The sequence below is a fragment of the Thunnus albacares genome, chromosome 20 (assembly GCF_914725855.1).
Source record: "Thunnus albacares chromosome 20, fThuAlb1.1, whole genome shotgun sequence".
Taxonomy (NCBI): Eukaryota; Metazoa; Chordata; class Actinopteri; order Scombriformes; family Scombridae; genus Thunnus; species Thunnus albacares.
Window position 1 is genome coordinate 3,617,887 of NC_058125.1, and position 24,024 is coordinate 3,641,910.

General features: G+C 39.7%; 1 protein-coding gene across 3 annotated transcripts in view; it reads left to right on the plus strand.

Annotated features, from left to right (window-relative positions):
- ca10a (carbonic anhydrase Xa) overlaps positions 1-20,729 on the plus strand; it is a 257,091-nt gene extending 236,362 nt beyond the window's left edge. For all 3 annotated transcript variants that reach the window (XM_044337472.1, XM_044337473.1, XM_044337471.1), the window contains exons 6-10: positions 7,696-7,791; positions 14,015-14,087; positions 16,254-16,408; positions 16,718-16,892; positions 19,765-20,729. In XM_044337472.1, the coding sequence (XP_044193407.1) occupies positions 7,696-7,791; positions 14,015-14,087; positions 16,254-16,408; positions 16,718-16,892; positions 19,765-19,787 (522 nt within the window). In that variant the 3' untranslated portion in view covers positions 19,788-20,729. The remainder of the gene's footprint in view (positions 1-7,695; positions 7,792-14,014; positions 14,088-16,253; positions 16,409-16,717; positions 16,893-19,764) is intronic.
- The last annotated feature ends 3,295 nt before the right edge of the window (positions 20,730-24,024 follow it).

A 24,024-nucleotide genomic window follows, 5' to 3' on the forward strand; every position in this document is an offset into this window, starting at 1 on the left:
AGACATATTTCTCCCTACTTACTGCATATATTTGACCTGTCAAAGTCAGCACCGTGTTAGGAGAATATACTGAACAGCAGAAAATAGAACCGAATCATCTGCATACATAAAATGATTAATTATGAGATTACCAAGAACACTGTGTGTGTTTTTGCAGATGCAACCTCCTGTCTGAATATAGCGTGTGTTTATGAGGGAGTGAAGGAGAGACGACTGTTGTGTATCGGCTGGCTGTCATACAAAACATTCCAGTACCGGGGGGGTTCATTTATGCTGTGCGTGTGTCCCCAGAGCTGCTTCACAGTCTAATCTGAAAATGAAACACCTTGGTCTTTTAATAAGTGCTAAAATATTCTAAATATTATTCCTCCACTGCAGGTCGGCTCATGTTTTCACACACTCAGAGAACACTCAGCCATCCTATTATCCTCTGCTAAAAAATCTTCAGGTTACTGTTTTATTTACATGGTAAAATGTGAATAAATGAGATGAATGAAGTATTTTATTTTTTGTTTGACCAACACAAAAGCTGACAGGCCCCTGATATCAATATTCTTATACCAATATTGAATTACTTTAATTTGACAAAAATCCATGAAGCACTGGATAATAATGAGGAATCCAGAGAAATCCAGTCAAAATGTGACAATAGTCAAGGTTAAAGGCCCAAACTGGTGATTGTTTGGGTGTATACTTTACTGTACTGCCGACACTTTTCTAAAGTGCTGAGATTGATTTCCTTACTCCCAGGCAATCACTGCTTTGTGTTCATTTCAGTCCACTGTACTTGAAACGTAGGTGATCCATCACAGGGAAGAATTCAGCTCTTTTAGTTTTTGTCAAAGTTATGTTGAAGTACAGTCACGCAGGGACTATATTGCAAACACTTGCTGCTGGTGCGTTCAAGGACACTCTGACATTTGAGTGAACTAACAAAAAAATCAACTTTAATACTACACACAACCATATTTACATCTGTTTCATGGATTTCCATACTAGTTTTATTGTTTCTCTTTTAAAGATGATTTTCTGACAATAGTTAATGATTGCTTTTCACCAAATGACATCTTCAACTTTAACTTTATTATCCTTGAGGGGAAAATCTGTCTTGCAGCCAGGTAAAATATAGAACATACAGAGACTTAGGAACACAGACTAAGATGCATAAAAACTCAAACATCAGATCTCACACTGCAAAAATGTCATTGAGTCTCATATTTCTGCCTTAAAATGAGATTTTTCTTAAAAATATGATAACATAACCATTTGATCTCACTGCAGTTTCTCTTGTTTCATGAACAATAGTGTCCCTGGTTCGAGTCTGTCTGGGAACCTTTGTTGTACGTCATGTATTCCTGTTTCTTGTCATCTCTATTTTTGTCAACTCTCTAATAAAGTCCCCCCCAAAAAAATACTTAAGAAAATGCACCAGCAAGAGGGAGTTTTAAATATGGTTCATGTTCACAACTGCAGTGACAAAATGACAAAATAACTTTGAAAAAAATAATAAAATAAAGGTGACTTGATAGTGTCAAGTCTCTGCTTCAACTCTGCAACTTGATTTTAATGTTGTAATAAAATGGATGAAAAACAGTGACAGCCTAACAGTCTACAGCCATGCTAGCAGCTCTGTGGGGCTGTGATAATAAGGCACAGCAGAGCTTTGAGCTAAATGCTAACGTCAGCATGATCAACATGCTGATCTTGAGCAGGTACTGTATAATGTTTACCACGGTTATCTTCCTTTCCCTTGTTAGCATGCCAACATTTGCTAATCTCCTCTAAAAAATGAGACAATAGAATTGCTCACACTAAACAGTGCAGCTGAGACTGATGGGAATGTCATTAGTTTTTCAGGTTTTTGGTCATAAACAGAGGATTGGGAAAATTATAAATATAAACATAGTGCTTCATTCATTTGAAAAAAACATTACCTGTGAACATAATCCATGTAGCGATTACATTTGTCAATGCAACATAATTGGCAAAACAATTAAGTTATATATGAATGTAATTTCTAGGAGACAGGGTTGAACATTTCAACATGCTAATGACACTACAAGCCAGGGTACCACGAATGTCTGTACAAAAACTTGTGCCAATCCATTCTATAGGATTCATCCTCTGAGAGCATGAATATTTCTACTATGGCGTTCCATCTAATACTGTATTTGTCAAGAAATTTCAGTCTGCACAAAAGTGCTGGACTGACCAACTGATTGACGTCGCCACCAGAGTGCCTTCAGCATGGCTAAAAGGCTATACTTTCATAAATGGTTGGCAATAATAGAAGAAAGATAGAAGTTTGTAGTCTTTACAAAAACAGGCAATCAGCCAAACAGCTTCACATCCAAGATTTCAGAATAAGTCCAGTGTGTAGTATTTTAATATTGACCTCGTACAGCTTTTTCACATTAGCTAAGGCTAACATTCACATAACACTCCAACAGCTTGTAGTTTTTATCAAAGGTGACCATGATCATGAAGAGCATCAAGAAAGTCATATTTTAGAGAAATACAGACACTGAAACCTTTTCAGTTTACTGTTACTCTCTCGCTCTTCAATACTTCCATATGTGAGAGCTATCGTCCTTTAAAGAGCTATCATGTTTCAGCAACAATAGACCAGGAGTGAGGAGAAAAAACTTTATAGTAACCAATTATAATACTGCCAAAGACCTATTATTTCTTTTTCCCTCACTTTTTACCAGCATCAGATGAGACTCTGCAGTGTGGAAAATCTTTGAAAAGCAAATAATATTGAACAGATTTTTCCTTCACCTGAGATGTGTAATGAAATTAAGAATCAATCCGTCTGACCTTTCCACACCCGTTATCGACATCAACTGATTAAATAATATGATGATGGACAAAAATCTTAAAATGGTGGATTCAAATTATATTAGTGTAAACAGATTAAATTAGGATTACGGCTAATAAATTCAACAGAGAGTTAGCCCCTTGCTAAAGAGGGGATACAGCTTTATTTATTACAAATCTTGTTAAGTGTTTGAGAAGCATTCACCATAGGCTGCTGTTCCAAACATTTTAAACAGCCATCAATCAGAGACACACACCTCTTCAAACACAGTCACACATATGGAAAATCACATTGAGCTAATATTGCTGTGGCAGATTATCAGTCACAGAGCTTCTGATGAAGAAGCTTGCTGTGTTTTATTTTCTCTTCCCCTAATTATCATTAATCACTATTAAACGGCATATTTCGCCCACATCTGCACTGCGGCGTCCTAATTGTGGTGAATCTTGGATTAGAATCACATCAGAACATCACCGCACGGCTTGTTCTGAGGAAAACAGAAATAAATATGAATGAAGAAAGCCAATTAAATTTGGGATTATGTTCAATTACCACTGCAGCATGATGTGTATTAACGCAGATGATGGATTGAAAGATGATGATATCTGAAAATGTCAGCTTGTGCTTTAGCAGTGTTCTGTCATGCCAGTTAAGCACCTGCATAAAAAGCAGTTAGCTAGGTAGCATTATCAGAGTGTAATTGGTGTGTGTGGTAGTAGCAGGCCTTGTCCGTTTGTTAGTTTTATGGATCTACGCTCCAGTTAATCTGAAGGAGGGAGGCTGGATGGATGGAAGTTGAGATGGAGAGCGTCATTTCCAGCCCAGAGCTTTTAAACCCCTCTCACCGTTAGCGCTGAACACCTCTCCTCCGCTATCGACTTGCTGTCTTCATATTTCCCTACCCCCAGGGCCAGGCCAGCCATCATGCCATAAAGAGGCTGTCATGACCCCTTCAGACACTAACACACACACATCCGCACACACACATACACACTACAGAGAGCACTGGCTAGCCGAGCAGTAGTGACCCTTCACATGCAATTCAGTGTTGTTTCAAATCATTCTGTTCAGTGTTGCTTCCTGTGCAGGTTTCATTGCAGGTTTAACAAACTGAAACCTAAAAACTTGTGACAGTGGCCAAGGACACACCAAAGAGCTGGACAAACAGAAACTGAAACAGAAAGATTCACTAACCAGAGAGGCTAACAAATGTTTTATCTCTCCTTACTCTTTTTTTATTGGAAAGAGTGATGTTTAAAAAATTCAGATAGCAGGCTTCTCACTTATGCCCTTGCTGCCTGTCGCTTTGAGCGTTTGAAATGACAAGTCAGGGTTTCCCCCATAAAAGTGTTAAGGGGAGGTTGTATCTCCTTCTCCCAACTCGTAATGACACATTGCAAAGTGCTTCTCTGATTAATTACTGCAAAGCGATCATACATCAACCCATCATGTGCTGAGCTGAATCAGACAGATACTGAAAATTCTCAATAATCACCTCGCTTATTAAGTACATGGAATTTGTTTATTCATGTAGTACTACCTTTGCTGACCAATTATGGGACAATTCCGTATTTCATGAGATGAGTGGCAACCCTAGATGGGAATGTCATTAGCTTTGCAGGGATTTGCTCATTAAGCAAAGTACTGGACAAATTGAAATGTTGATTTGATGACACCCCTAGATGACAAGTCAGTGGATCATCAGAAGTTTTCCAAGTCATCCTGTGAGTAACATGAATGTCTGCACCAAATTTCATGGAAATCGATGAGCTGTTGAGACATTTAACCACAAATGTCAGCCCAAAGTGTCAACTGGCAGATCGTCACTGCCATCCCAACAGCCATGCTCTTAGTGTGGCTAAAAATATTTGAGCATGGAAGTTTATTTGTGGCCTGTGAGTCACAGGTCCACTTTTTATAGGTTTCAACTGCATCTCACAGTCTTTGTCGGTGAATAGAGATGGCTCAGGTGTGTGGGACTTTGGTCATATGATAACAATTGGTCAGTGTTGGTCTGTGAAAACCACCCACAGCATCAACTTGGAAGATGTCAGTGGACAGCTTGAGAATGACCAAAGACATTCACATACAATCTCTTGCCATGTATGACCAACTGTCACAGTCACCTTCTCAGTCATCCAAAAGTGATTACAGATCCGGTCTTGATCTTTGAGTTTGAGTTATTTCTTACTTTACCTACTTACAAATGTTGCACAGTAAAACTATATAGATTTAATAAGGGATTCAAGAGGATTTGGATTGGATTAGCAGATTTGATGCTGTTTTCATATTCAGTAAGATGCTATTGTACCTCAACCCTAATCTGCACCAACTCTTTAATATCAGTCACACCCTGCATCTCTGTCATCACAATCTGTTCAGTAGACATCAGGAACAGTGTTATGGCTGAATTTGAATAGACTGTACCTGTTTAATGGGTACAGGTGTTCCTGTATGCAGTAGTTAGTGTGAGTCTGTGTTCGAACAGAGGGACACTGTGATAAATGGTGTAATGCTGCGGTCTCAGAGGCCTCACCAACATGCAGTCGCTCTTCTCTTTTGCTCTTTCTTCAACTGTTTCTGTATCTAATTGCGACCTCTATTTTCTCCCTATTTTACCCTGCATCTCCCTCATTTTTTCCTCTCCATTTGGCAAACATTTTCACTTTATTATGGCTCACACTGGCCTTTTATTGCTCACCAGCAGCAAACTTTGCACAATTTGTCATTGAGGCAGTGTGGATGAGTTCTTTTGGCTGCCTCTGACACTCTCACCTAAAAATCTAATCAGTGCAACGTAGGGCCCTAATCACTTCCTCTCTCGCCTTGATTGCATTTATAGACGTTCTGTCGCTCTGCGCTCCCCCAATCGAGCATTTCATAATTACTATCCTCTTACATTTGTTTATTTATATCCTCTGGTACAGTATGAGCCAAGCCCTTTGCCAATGAGCGAGGATGAGAAGTTTATGGAGGTGGGGAGAGAAACACTGAGAGCCATTGGGAAAAATCTGAAATCATTACCAACCTTTTGTGCTTGAAATAAGTGCTTTACCGGCTTTATATTCATAGCAGCTTGTTGTGTATATTACTATTAAAATATAGAAGCACTACAGCCTAAAGGCACTGAATTGTAAGCTTTAGGTTAGAGTTGTATGGCTGGTTTTGTTGATTTGAGTAATGAGGTGTGGCGAGTTTATAACTTACATTTACAAAGGAACTGCTTGCATTTTTTTGGTCTTGTTGTTTCTGTCAGAAACAAAACAAATATTACTTAAACACAAAAGACTAAGTGAGTGCTCATAAAAATAAAAAAAAAACAGCCCTGCATTAAAAGACTGTATGAGGCTCCATTGGTGGGGTTGTGTTGTTTCAGGTACTGGTGAGATGATGAAATACATTCCAGATAGTCCAGTTTGAGCAACAGATCCATGAGTTTGAGAGTTCATCAGGTGCAAAAACACTGCATAGTGGTTTATAATGCTATGAGAGAAGCTTACAGCTCTGGAAAGTTATCACAGTTACAATCATCTTTCCTTCTGTCATGACAACTGTGAGGTAAGCAGTAAGAATACAGCATTCACATTACAAAGTGATCTATAAGGAATGTGCCCTTAACATAGTTGACTGGCCAACAAAGAGCCTTACTAGATGATGTTGCATTGCAGCAAAAAAGCTGAGCGTGCCCTTGAAGGTTGTTCTTGTGGCTAGTACTCGCTGGATCATTGACAGTTTCAGACACTCCTTTTCCGCATCAGAATTGGGAAGCTGCATTCAAAAATGTTTGTAATTTTTCAGAAATTCATCATCTGACAAGCACGTGATTGGTCTTGAGGATTTGAACTTCTCTCTTAAGCTTTTCTTCATTCTACACACAAATATTTCCTTCATTTTTCATGTGTACAACTGAATGTGATCCCATGAATGAAGATACTGTCCAGAGTTGTGCACCATTTCCATTGCTATGATTTATCTCCCCTTTCTCAATATGGCAGTTTTTTCAACCAGCCTTCCAGCGTGGCCATTTGCAACAGCAATAAACACTTATACCATTAAATATCATTGGACAACACTTTATACAAACTAGATCTTTTCAAGCATACCCCAGTGACAGACCAACCAACCTTGCCAAGACCAATGCCAAAAGCACAGTGCCCTTGCTACTTGTTACTTCTTACTTACTAATAAAGGCTTAAAATGCCCACAAATATATACCTACTCAAAAATACATATCTACAAACTGATTCATCGTTACTGGCTCTGAACTTGTATTCATGTTGTCTTTGTCAGAACAGATTTCAATACCATGGGCTTCTCTTTCAGCAGCTTCCACTTTTATGAGTTGAAAGTTGAGCAGTGCCTCCTGCCCACGTCCACACATCATTAAACGGCAGGAATATTGAACAGCTGGAGTGGATGAAGCATCTGTGTCAGTGAAACATTAACCTCATGCTGGGAGATGGTTTAGCCGCTCTCACCTCAGCCTGTGAAAGCAGGCTGGCCTTGGATCAAATAATGACAGAATCCTCGCCTCTTTATGTCCCTCTTATTACTTCTATCCACCTCTACGCCGTGTATAAAAATGTTCCGAACACCAGCTCCTCCTGTTAAAATGTCTCAATGGATGCGTGGCAGAGTTTTGATTCTGTATTGATTTTCCCTTTTAAATCATCTGACACGATGTAGCAGAGAGGAAGGATTCTTCAATTGAGGCAACTAAAATATAGATTATCTAGAAGCATGTTCAAATCCAAGATCTCTATTTTGTACTCATCATGGAAAACAACCTTGTATCTCACTATAATAATGCAAAGAAAAATGACAGGTTGTGATTTTATTTAAGTATCTGCATGTCCTCTCTCTGTATGTTCCAGGTTCAGCTGATCCACTACAATCATGAGCTCTACACAAATTATACAGAAGCTGCTAAAAGCCCCAATGGACTGGTCATAGTGTCCATATTCATGAAGGTAAGTCTCATATACATGTTTAATAACTACCTTCCTGCCAGTGCGTAGGCTGTATTCACTCACAAGAGTTGTATTTTCTCATGACATGTCCTGACCCAGCAGCTGATCTGGTGACATTTTGTAATGGGTTATATATACTAGATATCCGGCAGAATCTTTGCATTGGACAGGAGTTTTTTATATTCCCCTGTAGATAATGGGTGAGTCACCAGAAACAGTGGCTGAACAAGGAACTTGACCTGGTTTAATTAGAGTTTAAGCATTACAAGACAGCTACAGTATACAACACACAAATGGAACATATATTGCAAAATGAAACAGGACTTAACATCATGTATGGTGCAGACAGCGCTTAGTGAAGGTGTTCATTCAAGTATTTCCATTTAGCAGTGTTTACACTCAGAATTTAATTTCTTGTCAGGCTGTAAAAACAGAATTTAAATCATTTACTAACCTTTTGAACCCTACTTATGCTATTTCCATCAGAACTCGCAACCTTCTTCTTAGTGTTATATTCAGAGAAACCAGAACACACAGATGTCATAGACGTACTGCATAAATCGTCATGGCTTATTCTTTCCAGTAATATCAGTTTCTCTTACAAATGCAGGAAAATGAACCTTGTTTGGTTTACACTACCTTTGTTTTATACATTTCTTTTACAGTACAAATGTAATACTAACACTGTTCTCCATCCATGCATATACAGATATTAGTGGTGTGTGGACAACCATTGGACAGAAAGACAAAATACCAAGGCAGTTTCAAATTTTATAAAACCTTTTCCCCCCTAAAAGCCTACATAGTAACACTCACATGCTAAATGAATAGCCTCACTCATTCTGAAAATAAGAATATATGACATGTCTGGCTAAGACATGTAGTGACAATACCATAAACCTGTAAGTAAGGGGAGTGAAAACTGAGCAAAAATGGGGATTGTATAAGTCTGGAATTTAGATGAAGTGGAATTAAATTCTATCAAATATGGATGTGATTTAATGATGAGATGTCTTGGTTCTCATTTCACAAATTTGAAATGAGAACCAAGAATACATCCATATCCAACATAAATGTATCATCATTGATTCTACTATTCTGCTCTCATGTACCTTTCAGATACAAAATAGGCTGATTATCTGTGTTTGTATCTAGCAGCCAAATATTGGTTGAAAGAAATCTGTCAGGAGATAAATTATCCTTCAACACGATAGTTGCGGTGCTCCCACCCCTCCACTCTCCTGCTCCATCTGTCTTTGCCTAAAATCTTATAAATGTTCTACTCAAGAACTCACGACTCACAAACAATTAGCAATCCAATTATCCTGCGGAGCGAAACAATGTGCTCCTTGGCTTTGTGTCAGCGCTGAGCAGAAGTATTAGGGTGGTGGTAGTGCTCCCCTGTCTCTTTGTTGTGTATGAGAGGTCTCCATTTTAAATGAGAGGCTCAGAGATCAGAGAGGCAGCCGACGTCCTCAGCACCGTGTGCACTAAGGCTGAAAAGTTCAGCTGCTAACTGCTAATTAGCTCCCCAATGTCAATGGGACCATCAGTTAGTCTTGAAGAGAGAGAGGAGACGCTGACCTAGGTCAACTCTCCTCGACTCCCCCCCTCTAACCGGCAAGAGAGTGCGTGGGAGGAGAGAGGAGCTGGGCTTTGGAAATGGAGTGCTGCAGGTGTGGTTGGCATATATGATGGCAAGATGTAACTTCAGCATACGGCTCTGCACTGCTGAAGAGTCCCAGCTTTAATAGGTGTAGCCACCAAAGACAAGACTTTTTCCATCAGCAAACTGATATTATAATGATACCAGTGTGTTACTATTTGGGAAGCTATGCATTTCATCTTAAAGGTGCCCGACATCTTATACTGAAGTAGTTACGTGAGTTATGTCAGGTGTTCTGGGTTCAGAAAGTAAAAGTCTTGTTCTTTTTCTACACAAACAATGATTCTCGGCAGTTGGAGAACTTTTGAGGCTTACACAGGCATTAAACTCTCCTGGTTTATTTATTGGTGCAAACGAGAAGAAACAGTGTTAGAAAATAACCAGTTCTTTGATAAATAGTCCAAGGTAGGAAGGCTGTGTAAAACCTTAAGGAGATTAGCATCTAACAGCAGCTAACACCAAGCTCAAGCTCAAGTTTAGCTTTAGCTTCAGATTAGTAGAAATCTTTTGTACATTCAGCAGTTTAAATCTGTTTACTTTCACATTTTCCGTCAAAGGTGAATTCAGCAACTGAGTTACAGTTTTGTTCACAATTGCAACAAAAATAAACCTTTTTTTCTGAAATATCTGTACGAGAGCATATATAGCACCACTGACATGTTCAATGATTGCATTTGTGAATAGCCTCACTGACTCTGAAAATGACACATCTGGCTATAAGATATGTAGTGACAATGACATTAGCCTGTAAATAAAGTGAGTGGAAACCACAAACATAGGCATTGTGTACATTTAGAATTAAGATAAGGTAGAATCAAATTATGTCAAATATGGATGTGATTTAGTGGTGAGTTTTCCTGGTTCTCATTACACAAGTTTGTCAAGTGTCACTTCGTCCATATCCAACATAAATGTATCATGATTCTACTTCGTCTGTATTCTGCTCCCATGTACCTTTAAAATACAAAATATGCTGATTATTGGTGTGAAGGAATCTTTCTAAATTAATTATTATTATTACAAAAGATGAGAAACTGTATTAGAAAATAGCTGGATCTTTGATAAATAGTCCAATATAGAATGTTGTGCAAAACCTTAAGGAAATTAAAGAATACTCCCATAAGTGACTTCTAATTGCTGAGCATTTTTCTGTTGCTTGTGCGGCTAACAGCAAGCTAAAGTTAAAGATTAGCTTCAGCTGCACATTTGTAGAAGCCCTCGTAACATTCAGCAGTTTAAATCTGTTTACTTTCACATTCTCGGTCAAAGTTGAACTCAGCAACTACAGTATGGTATAGTGTTTTATTCCCAGTTGTAGCAACAATCATGGTGGATTTGCTACAGCTGTGATTCTTGCAGCTAGCATGGCTTTCTCTCTGTAGCAAGAGCACCTAAGACTGATCGAGCACTCCAGTGTTTCAGCAGGTCAGTCTCTTCAGTAGTAGCATCGAGCTATCCGGTAGTAACACATCTCTCTCAGAGCAGGAACTCGTTTTTCTCGCTTTTCAGTGACTTATGCTTTTCAAGGTCTTGTCATATTCCTGCACGCTGCGATCCCATCGCTTTGACTCAGAATGCCAGGATGGGCCTACAGTCTAGACGTAAAGTCATGAGGCATCATTAAAGAAAGTGGTGACTGCAGCTACGTAGGGACCTCTGTGAAAACCAGACACACAATAGAGAGACACCGGGTCAGGGTTTCACAGTGAATACAAGGCAATTTCGTTCACACGTTGGATTGTCGATTGATGCAGCAGCGAGAACTATGTGAACCCTCAAGATGTAGCTTATGGTGTCGGATCGACCTTCAGCCATGTGGTTCTCAATCTGTGCCATTCTCACACTTAATGTGAGGACATTCCTGGAATAGAAGAGACAGGATGACTGAATCCCCTCAGGTGATTTTCCAAGAAAACATTGAAAATGAATGAAAATAAGTGAGATAGAAAGTAGGAAAACTAGCGAGCGGCATGACTTGCTGGTAATGGCATAATGCCTGCCTGAAGAGTACAGGGAACAGGTCAAAGACTAAGTAATTTCAGTTGCAGACAGGGGAGGGGGAGGACGAGTACATCTCTTTTTAATCACTTCGCCCAAAGACATCTCGACAATTAGAGTTGTGAAGTCCACGGAGCATGAGTGAGGGATAGATGGAGAGGAGAAGAGTCAGGGAAGGGCGCGGGGGTGGACGTGAAGTGTGAGGTTCTTCTTTCAGCTTTTAGTGAGCATGTCTCAGAGTTGGGAGCTGCTCAACGCTTCTCAGACTGCACTGAACAATGGAGTCGGTCAGGCAGACTAACGCTGGAGTTAGGAATTAATAGTGGCTCTGCAGCTTCAGTAGATTTTCATGTCTGATTGGTCTTTGACAGAGATCGACGAACAATCATGGTGGCAAAGGTTTGACAAGAACTGTCTGCTATAACCCAGTATTTTACAAATTATGGGATGAGTTTGCGGCATTAAACATAATCTGGAATGGTCCAATTTGCTGTTTTTTTCTAGTGATAGGGTGGATTTTAACAGTCCTATTTCATTGGGTAATTGAATACAACTGATTTGCGTCAAGAAGACTTCTCATCACCCCTAAGGTGAACCAAGGCTGCTGTGACTGTGAATGTTTTTGTTGTATGTGTTTCCAGGGCAACTAATGGAAAATCCACACAATAAACTCCTCCAACAATAACCAGTCACATCCTAGAACTGTTGGTTTGTGCTATCAGATTCCTTCCACTGCCACTCTCCCCTTTTTACCAATTAGTTGCATACTTACTATAGCCTTAGTGTCCTAATACCTTGCACAGCTGTGTGAAAGGAATTTCATCTTGATGCTGATCCACTGTTCTTTCAAGCATTCACTGTTGGGGAAAAATGCTGTACAACTGGTTACAAGCATGCAGAAAACTTCTTTTTTAATCAGAGAGCCAGATGGCTGATTAGAAAAGTTGCTGCGGTGTAACAAGAATTCTTCATAAACCTTCTCTCATCAATCAAATGAATGTAATCCTGTGGAATACAGCAATTTTGCCAGAAATGATACAGAGGTGTAAACAGGGTAGTACTGTTTGTACCACCCATGATGGAGTTGTTGCATTCAGCTGTAAGAACTTTAAGTGTTTGCTTTAAAGTTCAATAGTTTATCCTCTATTTTTTGTACTTTTTAGAGTTTTACACTGGCCTGCATTAAAACATATTATAAAATTGTGCTTAGGAAAATGTTAGATTAGAACTTACCACGCATTGTCTGTGTTCAGTGTCTGATGCTCAATACAATCAACTGTGCTCCACTGTTATGCATTACATCAGACAAAACTCCTATGTACAGTCAAACAAGAATCTCAGTTTACTTAATTTTTACTTAAAATTTGCTTGTCATCATTAATTTGGTAAAAGTATATTATATGGTTTCATGAGTAAAGGAACCTTGTGAAACAATGTTAAATATGAATCCTTTATCATAAGGTTTTGATTCCACTAAAATTTGCTAAATGATAAGAGTGACAATGAGGGTTTAAAACTGCAAATTTGAACTGCCATGAGCTGGCTAAAGACTGGAATACTGTTGTATGGGGACCTCTCTTTATAGGAAAATTCCACATTGATTAATGTAATTCATCATGGTAATCAGCATATCTTTACTGTCCCTCTTGGTTATTGGATGTCTTTCCAAGACTTGGATGAGAAGATCAATACCACTCCTATGTCTGTGCGTTAAATACAGAGCTAGAGATTTGAAGCGATTAGCTTGGATTAGCATAAAGACTGGAAACAGTGGGAAACAGCTAGCCTGTTCAATATATGCCTACCATCTCTGAAGCTCACTACCTAACTCATATCTCAGAAATGTAAAAACAATTTATGGAAATAGCTACATGCTGTAACTATTTCTAGTTTTATGCAAGACTAGCCACGTCTCAACTTTAGCATCGCATTTAAGAGTGGTATTAACCTCACTCTCAGAGGGGAAAGTGAATAAACATATTTCCCAGAACCGTTCCTTTAACATTACTTTATTATACAGCAGGTTGCTCACTTTTTATGTGACCTTTACCATTACCATTATAATTTTATGATGGCAAAGAGGAGGCAAAAATGAGACTCAAAGCAAGGTGGAAGCTAACTGTCAGTGGGGTCACTGGCAGTTATCTGGTCACATACAGCTGTGGCAGAATAGAAACTTTTTTGATCCATTATTAAGTCATCTTATGATAAAAATACAATGTAAATGTATTATGTTTTGTCATGACAGCAGTGTGTGTGTGTGTGTGAACTGTTTTTAATGGTCTCTTGAAAACAGTGGGAGCCTTTGTTTTCCAGAAGGCAAAGCAGCAGCAGAAGAAAGTGTAGGAGCTTCTGACTGTGCAAAATACATCAGTGGGTTTAGACATTTCACGAGCATTAAAGGTGATAGATTAAAAACTACACTGGCATTATCCCTTAAAGTACTGAACTGCGTAGATTAAATTGAGTTTCATTTCGGATGGGCTCTCAATTCATTTCATGATTTTTTTTCCCCCCCTTTAACCCCTTTTCATTCTCTCTTGCTGTCTTTTAATCCAGATTGCTGAGACATCAAACTCATTCCTGAATCGAATGCTGAACAGAGACACCATCACAAGAATAACATATAAAAGTAAGTGGTTATGTGTCAACATCTGTACTAATTAGGTCTGAAACACATTTTTTTGTTGTTGTTCTTTTTTAAATGAGTACATCTTTGGATCTATAAAAGCATCATTATTTCATTTCAAAGTAGTGACTGATGGGATGCTGCAGGGTGGGGATAGTGAGATGGCTGCATGGGAACTCTGTATAGCTGGAGGGAGCTGTTGGTGAGGCAGCATGTTAGGCAGCAGTCGACAGCTGCTCTCCAGAGGTTTCCCTCTGCCAGCCTGCCATACAGGAGAGGCAGCATCGGCACAGAGATCGCCCGAGGCTAGCTTGAAAAAAGAGACAAATAATTGGATTAATGGGGGGGAGCAGTGAGTGGCTGGATACACACACTGACCCCTTGTGGCTGGGAGGTGTCTCAAAGGCACCGGGCAGAGCAGGAGGCTGCAGGCGAGCGGCCGGCTGGGGTTTCTCTGGGTCCAGCTGGAGGAGCTGAAGAGGAGCATGGATTCTGACAGCTGTCAAAACTCCCTCAGATACACCGTCTCACACACGCTGGCTCACACACACATGCACACACAGTCAAATGCCACCCCCTCATGCTTATGAGTCCTTAGGCATACCCCTCTCACAGCCAGCAATGCTGGCGGCCCATGCTTTTTTTTCTTTTTTTTCCCCAAACACATATGTACACACATGTAAACACAAAGATGCATACACACCATCCAAAGAGAATGATTCATTTCAAGCACATAAAGATCAATGATAGAGTTGCACATGTGTAGGAGTGGTAAAAGCATAAAGAGAGGATCACAGAAGATTTTTTTTAATGGGGATTTACCCAAGTTAAGCCTATTGTGCTTGGTTTTTTTAATCAATTAATATTCCCATGAAGCACAAGATGCAGTGTTTAACAGTGAAGCAGAGCACAGCTGAATTGGCATTAAAGCTGCAGTGGTCCCACCACAGTGACCTCATCACAACAGGCAGTCCATTTGTCAACAGATGACAAGTTATTGAGAGTGTGCTACTGGACTGTGAAGACAGAGAGAAATGCAGGCTGTCTAATTAGCGTCCTGACAGAGGAGACAGTTTGAATAAAAGGAGTCTTGTGTTGCAACACCAACAGCCTGTCATTCACAGAACAGTAAATGATATGTGAAAGCAGAAGTGAGAAAATGTTGGTATGAAAGATGAGCACAGTGCATGAGTTGTGGGAGATTAATTTACAGCCCACACACAAAGGACCCCATCCCACTTTTTCTTTTTCTTTTTTTTTTTTTTGAGCAGACATAGAATGTAATAAGAGACTTAGCACCAAGATGTTCCGCTAGGAAGCCTGGTGCTTCACATCAACTTTTAAATGACTGTGTGGACAAACTATGGATTTTGGCCTCCATCACTTACATTGAAAGCACATTTGAAGGGGATCTTTTAATTCCTAGTATGAACAGGAGGAATGATTACAGTGAGGAAAACCTCTTTCACTGTTCATATGGACACCTGACTGCTGTTTGAGGACACACTTGAAAAATTGTGAACCTGTCCTTTAATGTGAATTTACCTGCAACAGTGAGATCAAATACTGCCTTAAACCTTTACTTGGTATAGCTGATGACACTATTAATTACTGTATGTAAATTACAGTATTAAAATCATAAATAAAATAAAAATTGCACTCTTCCAAATCATGATTTACCAAAAGAAACAATTAGTTCATATACATATTATATACTACATATTAAGTCCACAATCGCTATCAGACAAAACCCAGACATGACAGTCTTTCAGGCATTTATAAAAATTTTAAAAATCTTGCGTCACCTTTGATTTTACATTTTTTGTATTGACTTTAAAGGAAGTCAAACCTTCTGTATTGGAATAAATTATATTTTTTGTTATTTTACACCTGCCTGACATTGTTTTTTTCTTGCTTATAAGTTGCTAAGAAGATTGGCTTCCATCTAATGAATTTGTATTTTTCAATATTCAACTTTTAGAAAGACCTAAGTGACTGCATGATGTATGAAAATACTCCTTTTACTAATCCATATATCCTTTTTGTTTTTGTCTCAATGGACATTTATAACATATCCACAGGTTTTGTGCAATTTACAACTTCTGTGCAAACTAGAACCGCAGTATCCTCTGCTGAAACACTGTTTTCTGGCTGCTTTTCTCCCTGCAGATGATGCGTATCTACTGACCGGCCTGAACATAGAGGAGATTTACCCAGAGACAAGTAGTTTTATCACATATGATGGATCGATGACCATCCCTCCGTGCTTTGAGACAGCCACATGGATCCTGATGAACAAGCCGGTGTACCTCACGCGCATGCAGGTGAGCCTCAGTTACCAGCCCAGACCTGAAACACAACTCTCAAAATTCACCTGGGATTGTCTGTCTCAGCCAAATATTTTCTCCCCAGTAGTGCCTCACTTTCGCTCTGCCTGTGAGACACGTCAGCCCAGCACCGAGGCTTTTACTCCAAAACTTCCTCTGCTCTCCTTCTGTCTAATCCTCCATACAGTCCTGTCTGGAAAATAATGCAGTGGATCAGGATGACTCTGGCTCACATTTCCATTTTGCTTTTTGCCAACTTTTTCTCACTGGCTTCTTTTCACTCTGCCTCTCTTGTCTCCGTCTCAGATGCACTCCTTGCGGCTGCTGAGCCAGAACCAGCCATCTCAGATCTTCCTGAGCATGAGTGACAACGTTCGCCCGGTTCAGCCGCTGAACAACCGCTGCATTCGCACCAACATCAACTTCAGCATGCAGGGCAAAGACTGCCCCAACAACAGGGCTCAGAAGCTCCAGTACCGAGGTAGAAACTACTGCTTAATTCATGTCATCTCACTTAAAGAGCGATATCTTCAGTTTAATCATGCAAGTATATCTGCGCTTTCAACAGGCAACACCGTATTGCTAACAATAGTTAACAATAGCATTTAAAAGTTTTCGCCACACTTCACCTGAAAGGAAATATACAGTTTATTTCAGTTTCAGCCATTACTGACATCCATTCTAATAGCATTGTACTCACCAAAGTACCATATTGGCTCTAATGTAAGACCATACTGATTGTAAGACAACCCCCACCTTCCCAAAACCTGTTATTGGAAGAACACTTCATCAGACTAGTCCTGTTGGGGAAGTTTCCCCAAAATAATATTAGTCTTTTTTATCATAAAAGTGAAACATGAAATACTTCCATTAAAGAAGAATGTAAATCCCACATGTGGAGCTTGTCCAAGTCAGATGCAGCTAATTCTTCATCCTGATTATGACTCACATACTTACACTGTCAGGATCGTGGAGATTGGAAGGATTCTCTCTGGCAGTTAGCATTTTTCATGATAATGTTTTGTGACACCAGTAATTCTTTAACTTGGACTGGTTTCTTGGATTGGTCCTCATCAAGCAGTTTGAATTTGCTAAATTGTCATAAAACTGTAGATGTTCACACTTTTCTTCTAGGACTTTTGTCTGCTGTATCCAAGGTCGAGACTGACCTCTGAACCTCGACCTTTAAGGCAGAGTAACTCTTAAAAGACACAATATAAACACACATGAAGACACTTGCTAGCTTAGTAAGATTAAGGCTACAAACAACCTCTATAACACATGGGTCAGTACCATTCTCAGAGAACACCCTCTATTGTGAATATGCAAGTGTTTAGTCCTCAAATACCGTACACCCCCCACTTTTTAAAATGCCTTATATTCGGGCCAGTATGGTATTCTGAGAACAGCAATTTTGCTGCTATGAATTCTGACGGGGCAACAAACATGTTGAGATGATCAGACAGGTTGTAAACAAACCAACAGTTTAATAAAGTGGTTTAGATATGAGGAGGTAAGTATGGTAGATCAAAGTTAAACCAGGTAGTTGGTCTCTAATCTGTGATGGATGTTTAAAATGGACAGTTTGGGTCATAATTTTACTGTTTACCATTGTTTTCTCTTCATAATAAGTTTGGCAAACTTTCAACTAACATTTATTTACAACCTGATTGTCTGACTGCTCATGTTTCCTGTCTTGTCCCACTCCTGAAGCAGTGTTACCAATTAACTTAATAAGCACAAGGTTATTATCACCCATAGGAGTGATAGAAGACCCAAGTTGTAATAAAATGAAATTATACTTTAAAATGCGTTGCAAGGGAAGGTATCACCTCAATACTTTTTAAGTGTTTTAATTTACTAAACTCAAAGCTGTGACAGTCCCTGCAGCGAACATTTTGCAGCCAAAACAATTTAAACCCTCTGAACTGTGAACCAACAAGCAACTGACAAGATATAATTTTTGGTCAGTAAGCGTGATAAATTATTACTCGAGTCATCAAACTGTCATCTTAGGGATGAATATTGCTCCTGAATGCCTCTGATGTAATTTGTTTTAGATATGACATCCACAGTTCCGAGGGATTATTGCTAGATCTATGCTCACCATTATAATTAATAAAGAAATTAATATCGAATTTGAGCGCTAAACTGGGACTCAGCTGATGGCTGATAAAATGTAGACTGCAGATTGATGTGCTAAAGAGAAATGAGAAAAAAAAAAAGGCAGTGGGAAGTCAGATGGCTGGAGTGTCAGGAACACCTGTTTGGACCTGACTGACAGATTTGGCTGTTGGGAGTCTGAAATCTGTTTCAGCCAATATATCTGAGCAGCTGCTGCACAGAATGTTGAATTTCACCCCTGAAGTGTAAATACATTAAAGGCAAGGGCTAGCCCCAGTCCCTGCTATTCATTGTTTTTTTTTCTTTTTTTTCTTTTTGCTCAGGATTTATTGTACTGTGGCCGCACCATGATTGTCCTTCTGTGTGTGTCTCTCTCTCTCATTCTTTCTCTGTTCTGCTCTACTCAACCCCCTCCCCCCCTTCAAAAGATGAAATTCTTATTCCGTGCAGCAGTTGTGGGGAGATTTCACCTGCCTCCGACCCTCCTGATCGCCAAACAAACGCACAAACACACCAGAGACCCTCAGGAAGCCAAACGAAGAAGACAAAAACATAAAAAGCAGACCTGCTTATTTAATTGTTTGGAGGTTTAAAGACCTTCAGAAGATGAAGTTAAGGGGTGGGGGGGTGTCTCATTAAAAGGGGAAATATGGCTCTTTAGTGATTTGTGTAAGGTCAACCTTCAGAGCAGGCACAACAAGAGATGCTCCTCCCCTCCCCTGAGAGGTGATCATCGGGTTAACTGAATGTGAAATCAGGAAGGTTTGGGAGCTAATCATGCTGTGTGTGTGTGTGTGTCTGTATGTGTGTGTTTACTTTCAATACCTGAAAAAAGAAAGAAAATATCATCATGATAACACACCGCCAATAAATTCCTCCTTTCACACAACTGCGAGACTTTTTTTTTTTTTATCAAATTATAATGTTTACTTGTGCTCCTCCTCGGTTTTGGGTCTAATTTTCTGTCAAGGCTGCCACTCAAAATATAGCAGCAACAATTCACCACCCCTCACCCCCTACTCACCCACCCACCTACCTCCCTACCTACTGCTGCACACCCATTCACATTCACTCCATTCACTTGGGTGCCATTCCTTTTAAATTGTGTGTTATCGCTAAAGATGAAATATGGTGTAGAGGGTGAATAATGCCTGGAGAATAGCTGAACTGTGGAGAGTGCCGCATATATAAATCAGTATTCTCACTCCTGTCCTTCTCCTCTCTTCCAGTGAACGAGTGGTTGCTAAAGTAGCCTCCCTTGGATGAGCATGGAGACGGGTGTCAGAGATGGAGAGCGGGAGCGAGGCGAAGGGGAGGAGGGAGGAGGAAAGATGTGAAATCGGGCTTAAGGCTGCATCTCATCTAAGATTATTTCATGGCATTGTATAAAGACAAACAACACTGGACATCGTCCGAAATAAGGAACTTTGCATTGTGAGCAAAGAGACTCTTCTTTTCATACATTGAGAACTCTTAGAACACTCGATCTTACACATACTAACAAGCCCTTTCCCCACTGTACAACTATATCTATACGGACATTTTGATACCAATACTTTTTTGGGAGAAAACAAAAAAAAGAGACACTTGGAAACAAACTAAAAAAACCACCCGCGGAAGCATTTATTTGATAGCCTCTCAATAGGACAACGTTGGGACATTAAAGCCTTTGTATATAAAGATGTTGCTATCAGTGGGAAAATCCAAGGACTAAGTCACTGCCCCCACCCCGCCGGTCAAGACGAAGTTGTCAACAAGACACACAGATGTTTCATTACAGTCACCAACAAGGCATGCAATCAGCAAAACCAACAGAGAGGGAACACAGCCTTACCTTGTCATTTTCCAGAAATAGTCATGTCATGGGAGGCAAATATTTACAGGCTTTCTACAGCCTCGGAGCAACCAGTGTCTTGGCCTCATTTGTACATATTATAATTATCAATACTGCAGAAAAATGAATATGTAAAGAAAAGTAATGAAATATCATTCAAAAGATATATTAAGAGGATTTAAAAAAAAAAAAAAAGAGTTAAAGAGAAAACGTTGAGAATTTTAAATGCTTGGCGCACTTTGAATTCTGGAGCAGCTCTCGGTCTGAGCTGATGCCTTTTTTTCTGTTTTATTGTTTACAATGGTCATACACTGTGTTTGAGTAATGTTATCAGCCCAATAAATGTGTCTGGAAAGTTCACTTTGGAAAATGCTTCACTATATGAGGATCTGACTTATTGTACCTGTACCTGTTTTGTACTGTTCCATATTAAATGTGTTGATATGTCAATATCCATCCTCAGAGGCATGCTCAATAACACTGGCGTAACCAAGAAAGGGTTGCTCAGAGATTACTTACAAAGGTTTCAGGGTTTTCTTGACAGATCCTCTAAATGGCATAGGATTCTCCTGCTGATACAGCTGCAGTGTTACAGTCTGGCTTTCTTTCCATTGTTTGCGTGACACAGCTGAAGCTTATCTGCCATGCACAGAGGAAGCTCTGTCAGGGTTACTGTGACCTGTCAGAGTCGTTCAAATCACATCAGCGGTCATCAGGGGACAAGGTGGAGAGGAGCCACTTCTCTGGTGCTGATGACGGTCTATGCCTAACAATGCGGGTCCAATTCACTGCTGGCTGCCTCACAATGTTCTTCACTCTACAGGGAGCTGAAGAAAAAGGTAATCAGGATATCGACAACCACCCAATCTAACCAGCAATTAGAATAGAACATACAATAGAACATACAATGATATTTTAGACAATGTAATGCTGAAGTTAGACCAGAACTTCCAGGTTCTTTTCCAGAAGCAAGAAAACCTCATTCAGATTTTTATAAATACAAATGACTAAAAATCTAGCCTTGGATCAAAACCTTACTCGTGGTTCACTCTATATACATAAAGTTTTTTAATAATCTAATATAGTTGTGTAGTTTATATTTCTGGTTTTAGCTGTGTCCTAGACCATTGCAGGTTCAACATACCATCTTGAGTCCATGGATGAGTGGCCAGAAATGTTGAATGAGAGATTATACTGACTTGCAGACACTAGTGGAACAGTGATTTAACTCACTCTATAGTGTGTTTTGAACTCTTTGGCAACAGATTGCTGAAGGTTCTTTCCAGGTACTTAATATGACACAAACAGGGATCCATAACACTTTGTTGAAGAAGAAGTTCTGACCTTAACTGCATCCAACACCTTAGATGAAGTGGAACTCTGACTGTGAACCTTATTGCCCAAACTCACTAAAAGCCTCAGTATTCTTCATACAAGGTGTTTGTAGGATCGATCATCTGAGCGTCTGAAACTCCCTTTCCAATTACAGAACTGAGGGAGGCCTTGTGTCTGACAATTTTTCTACCTTTCTGAATCTAACAAGCATTCTCTATTTTTGTATTCTTCACAAAAACGCTTCCGTCACTTTTCGTATGTGCAACCAAGCGCAACACCATGAATGTTTTGGAGGAAAGAGTGACCCAACTTTTGCATCTTTATCCCCATTTGTACAATTTATCGCATCTCACCCCTCTATGATGGCAAGCTTTTTGCACCACCCTCTGAGTGAACACTGCTTCCTTCCAAACATACTAGCACAACATGTCATCCATCCTATTCATTTGAAGATTTCAGAGGTCTTCAAGTTCTTGTGGCTGATTAGGAGCAAATCCCTGCTGCCAGGTTCCAAAATCTTTTGAAAAGGCTTCCTCTTGAAGTGAGAGTAATACTTGGGTCGCTCCATTTGTTCGGGTGTTCAGCTACTTTTGATCATGTGATGTACGCAGGTATAAAAATGTACAGTATACACGCACATCCAAAGCGAAGAGGTCAAGTGCTGGGCTGCAAGTGAGCACGTGTAGAATTAAACAAATAAACAGCTCACACACTGCAGCGTACAAGCTGTTTATTTGTTTATTTATAAAAATATACAGATCCACATTTCCCAAGTAATGTCCTCTCTCTGTCCTACAGAGATTTCTGAAATGATTGTGCCTTTTTTATGGTTGGTGACAAGGCGCACTGGTCAAACACCAAAACTATTGCGAATATAAAATTTAACAGTGCAACTTTGGAGAGTAGCTAGGCTAAATGATGTGTTGTCACATTTATTTTATCATCTTTTGGATGGATAGGATGGAAAGGTCTTGACTTTATTCATGCAATATTCCTAGCAGGGATATTAGTTTTATTTCAAATAGCTAGAAGCCTGTAAACCTGCAATGAAAGCCTTCTTAGTGTACCATTGAGGGCTACTAAATCTCCTTAAAAATCTTCATAGGTCTGTATCCAGTGGAGAATTTAGTGTTGTAAGGTGGTGTATAGTAAATGTCTTTTCAAAGAACTGGTTAGAGGAAAAATCTCCTGGTTTACTCATTGGATTCTTGAGATGTTTAGGCTGTTTATTGGTATCAAAATGCTCAGATTTGAAGAGATTCAATGCAACAAGAAATATTTCTCAGCAAAGGTCAAAATCGTCAATGAATTGGTTTAAACGTGACATGCGAACACAGAAACATCTCCAGATCTTGATAGATTTTGTTCTCAGCCTGGCCTTGTGTGTAAGTGAAGCACCCAGCCCTGTGTTGTCTGTTTCTGTCAACAGGGTCCTGCTGCATCGATCCCTCTCTCCCAGCCCTCCTTCATTATCTCACAATCAATTCAGGATGCCTCTTCTTGTAGCCCTGATGTGGAGAGAAATACGGCCTCAAAGCATGTGGGAGTGCACGTGAATTTTCTGTTTTCTATCTTTTTTTTTTTACAGATCTGTAATGAAAAGATAGCGGAGGGGGAGGCTGAAGAGAGAGTTCTCAGAGGCCACCAACGCCCAAGGTTATGGAGGCCATTATTCTACCTGATCTAGGAGAAGCAGGATTGAGCCAAAGCTGGAGGACGGATAATAAATACGCCAAATGATTCAATACCCCAACCCTCACCCCACCCCATCCCAACAAATAATCAGTTTCACCCTCGTGACTCTGCAGACGCAGTAGATCTCGCCGGACTCAGCCGCTATCTGGCCCTGCCAAAAGGAATGAATGTTACGAGGTGTGTATAAATTGCTGCACTCAGATATTCAGGGGGACATTTAATGATATTACATTAATAAGAGCGTAATAAGGCGATGCCACACGGGGAGCCAGAGTGGAGCGAAACAGCTGCTGAGCCAAATCGAAAATGTGCAAATCTCCCTATGTGTGTTGACTCTTGAGACACACCTGTCCAGATGTGTTAGAGGAATATTTGAGTCTAAGGCTCTAGAAGCGGGATGTGTTGATATCAATTACAGTAAGATATTTTTATATTTATATTATTTTTTTAAACCCTAATTTATCTGGTAAGATTGACTGGGCATTTATACTCTTTTCTTCTAGAAATTCTTTCGCTGCACATTCATACCTGTATAACCACAGACTACTGCAGAGTGTGACTGGTGACTGACTTTTGTGAGAACCTCTCACAAGCAGTGTGGCTCCCATATATATATCTGCATTAT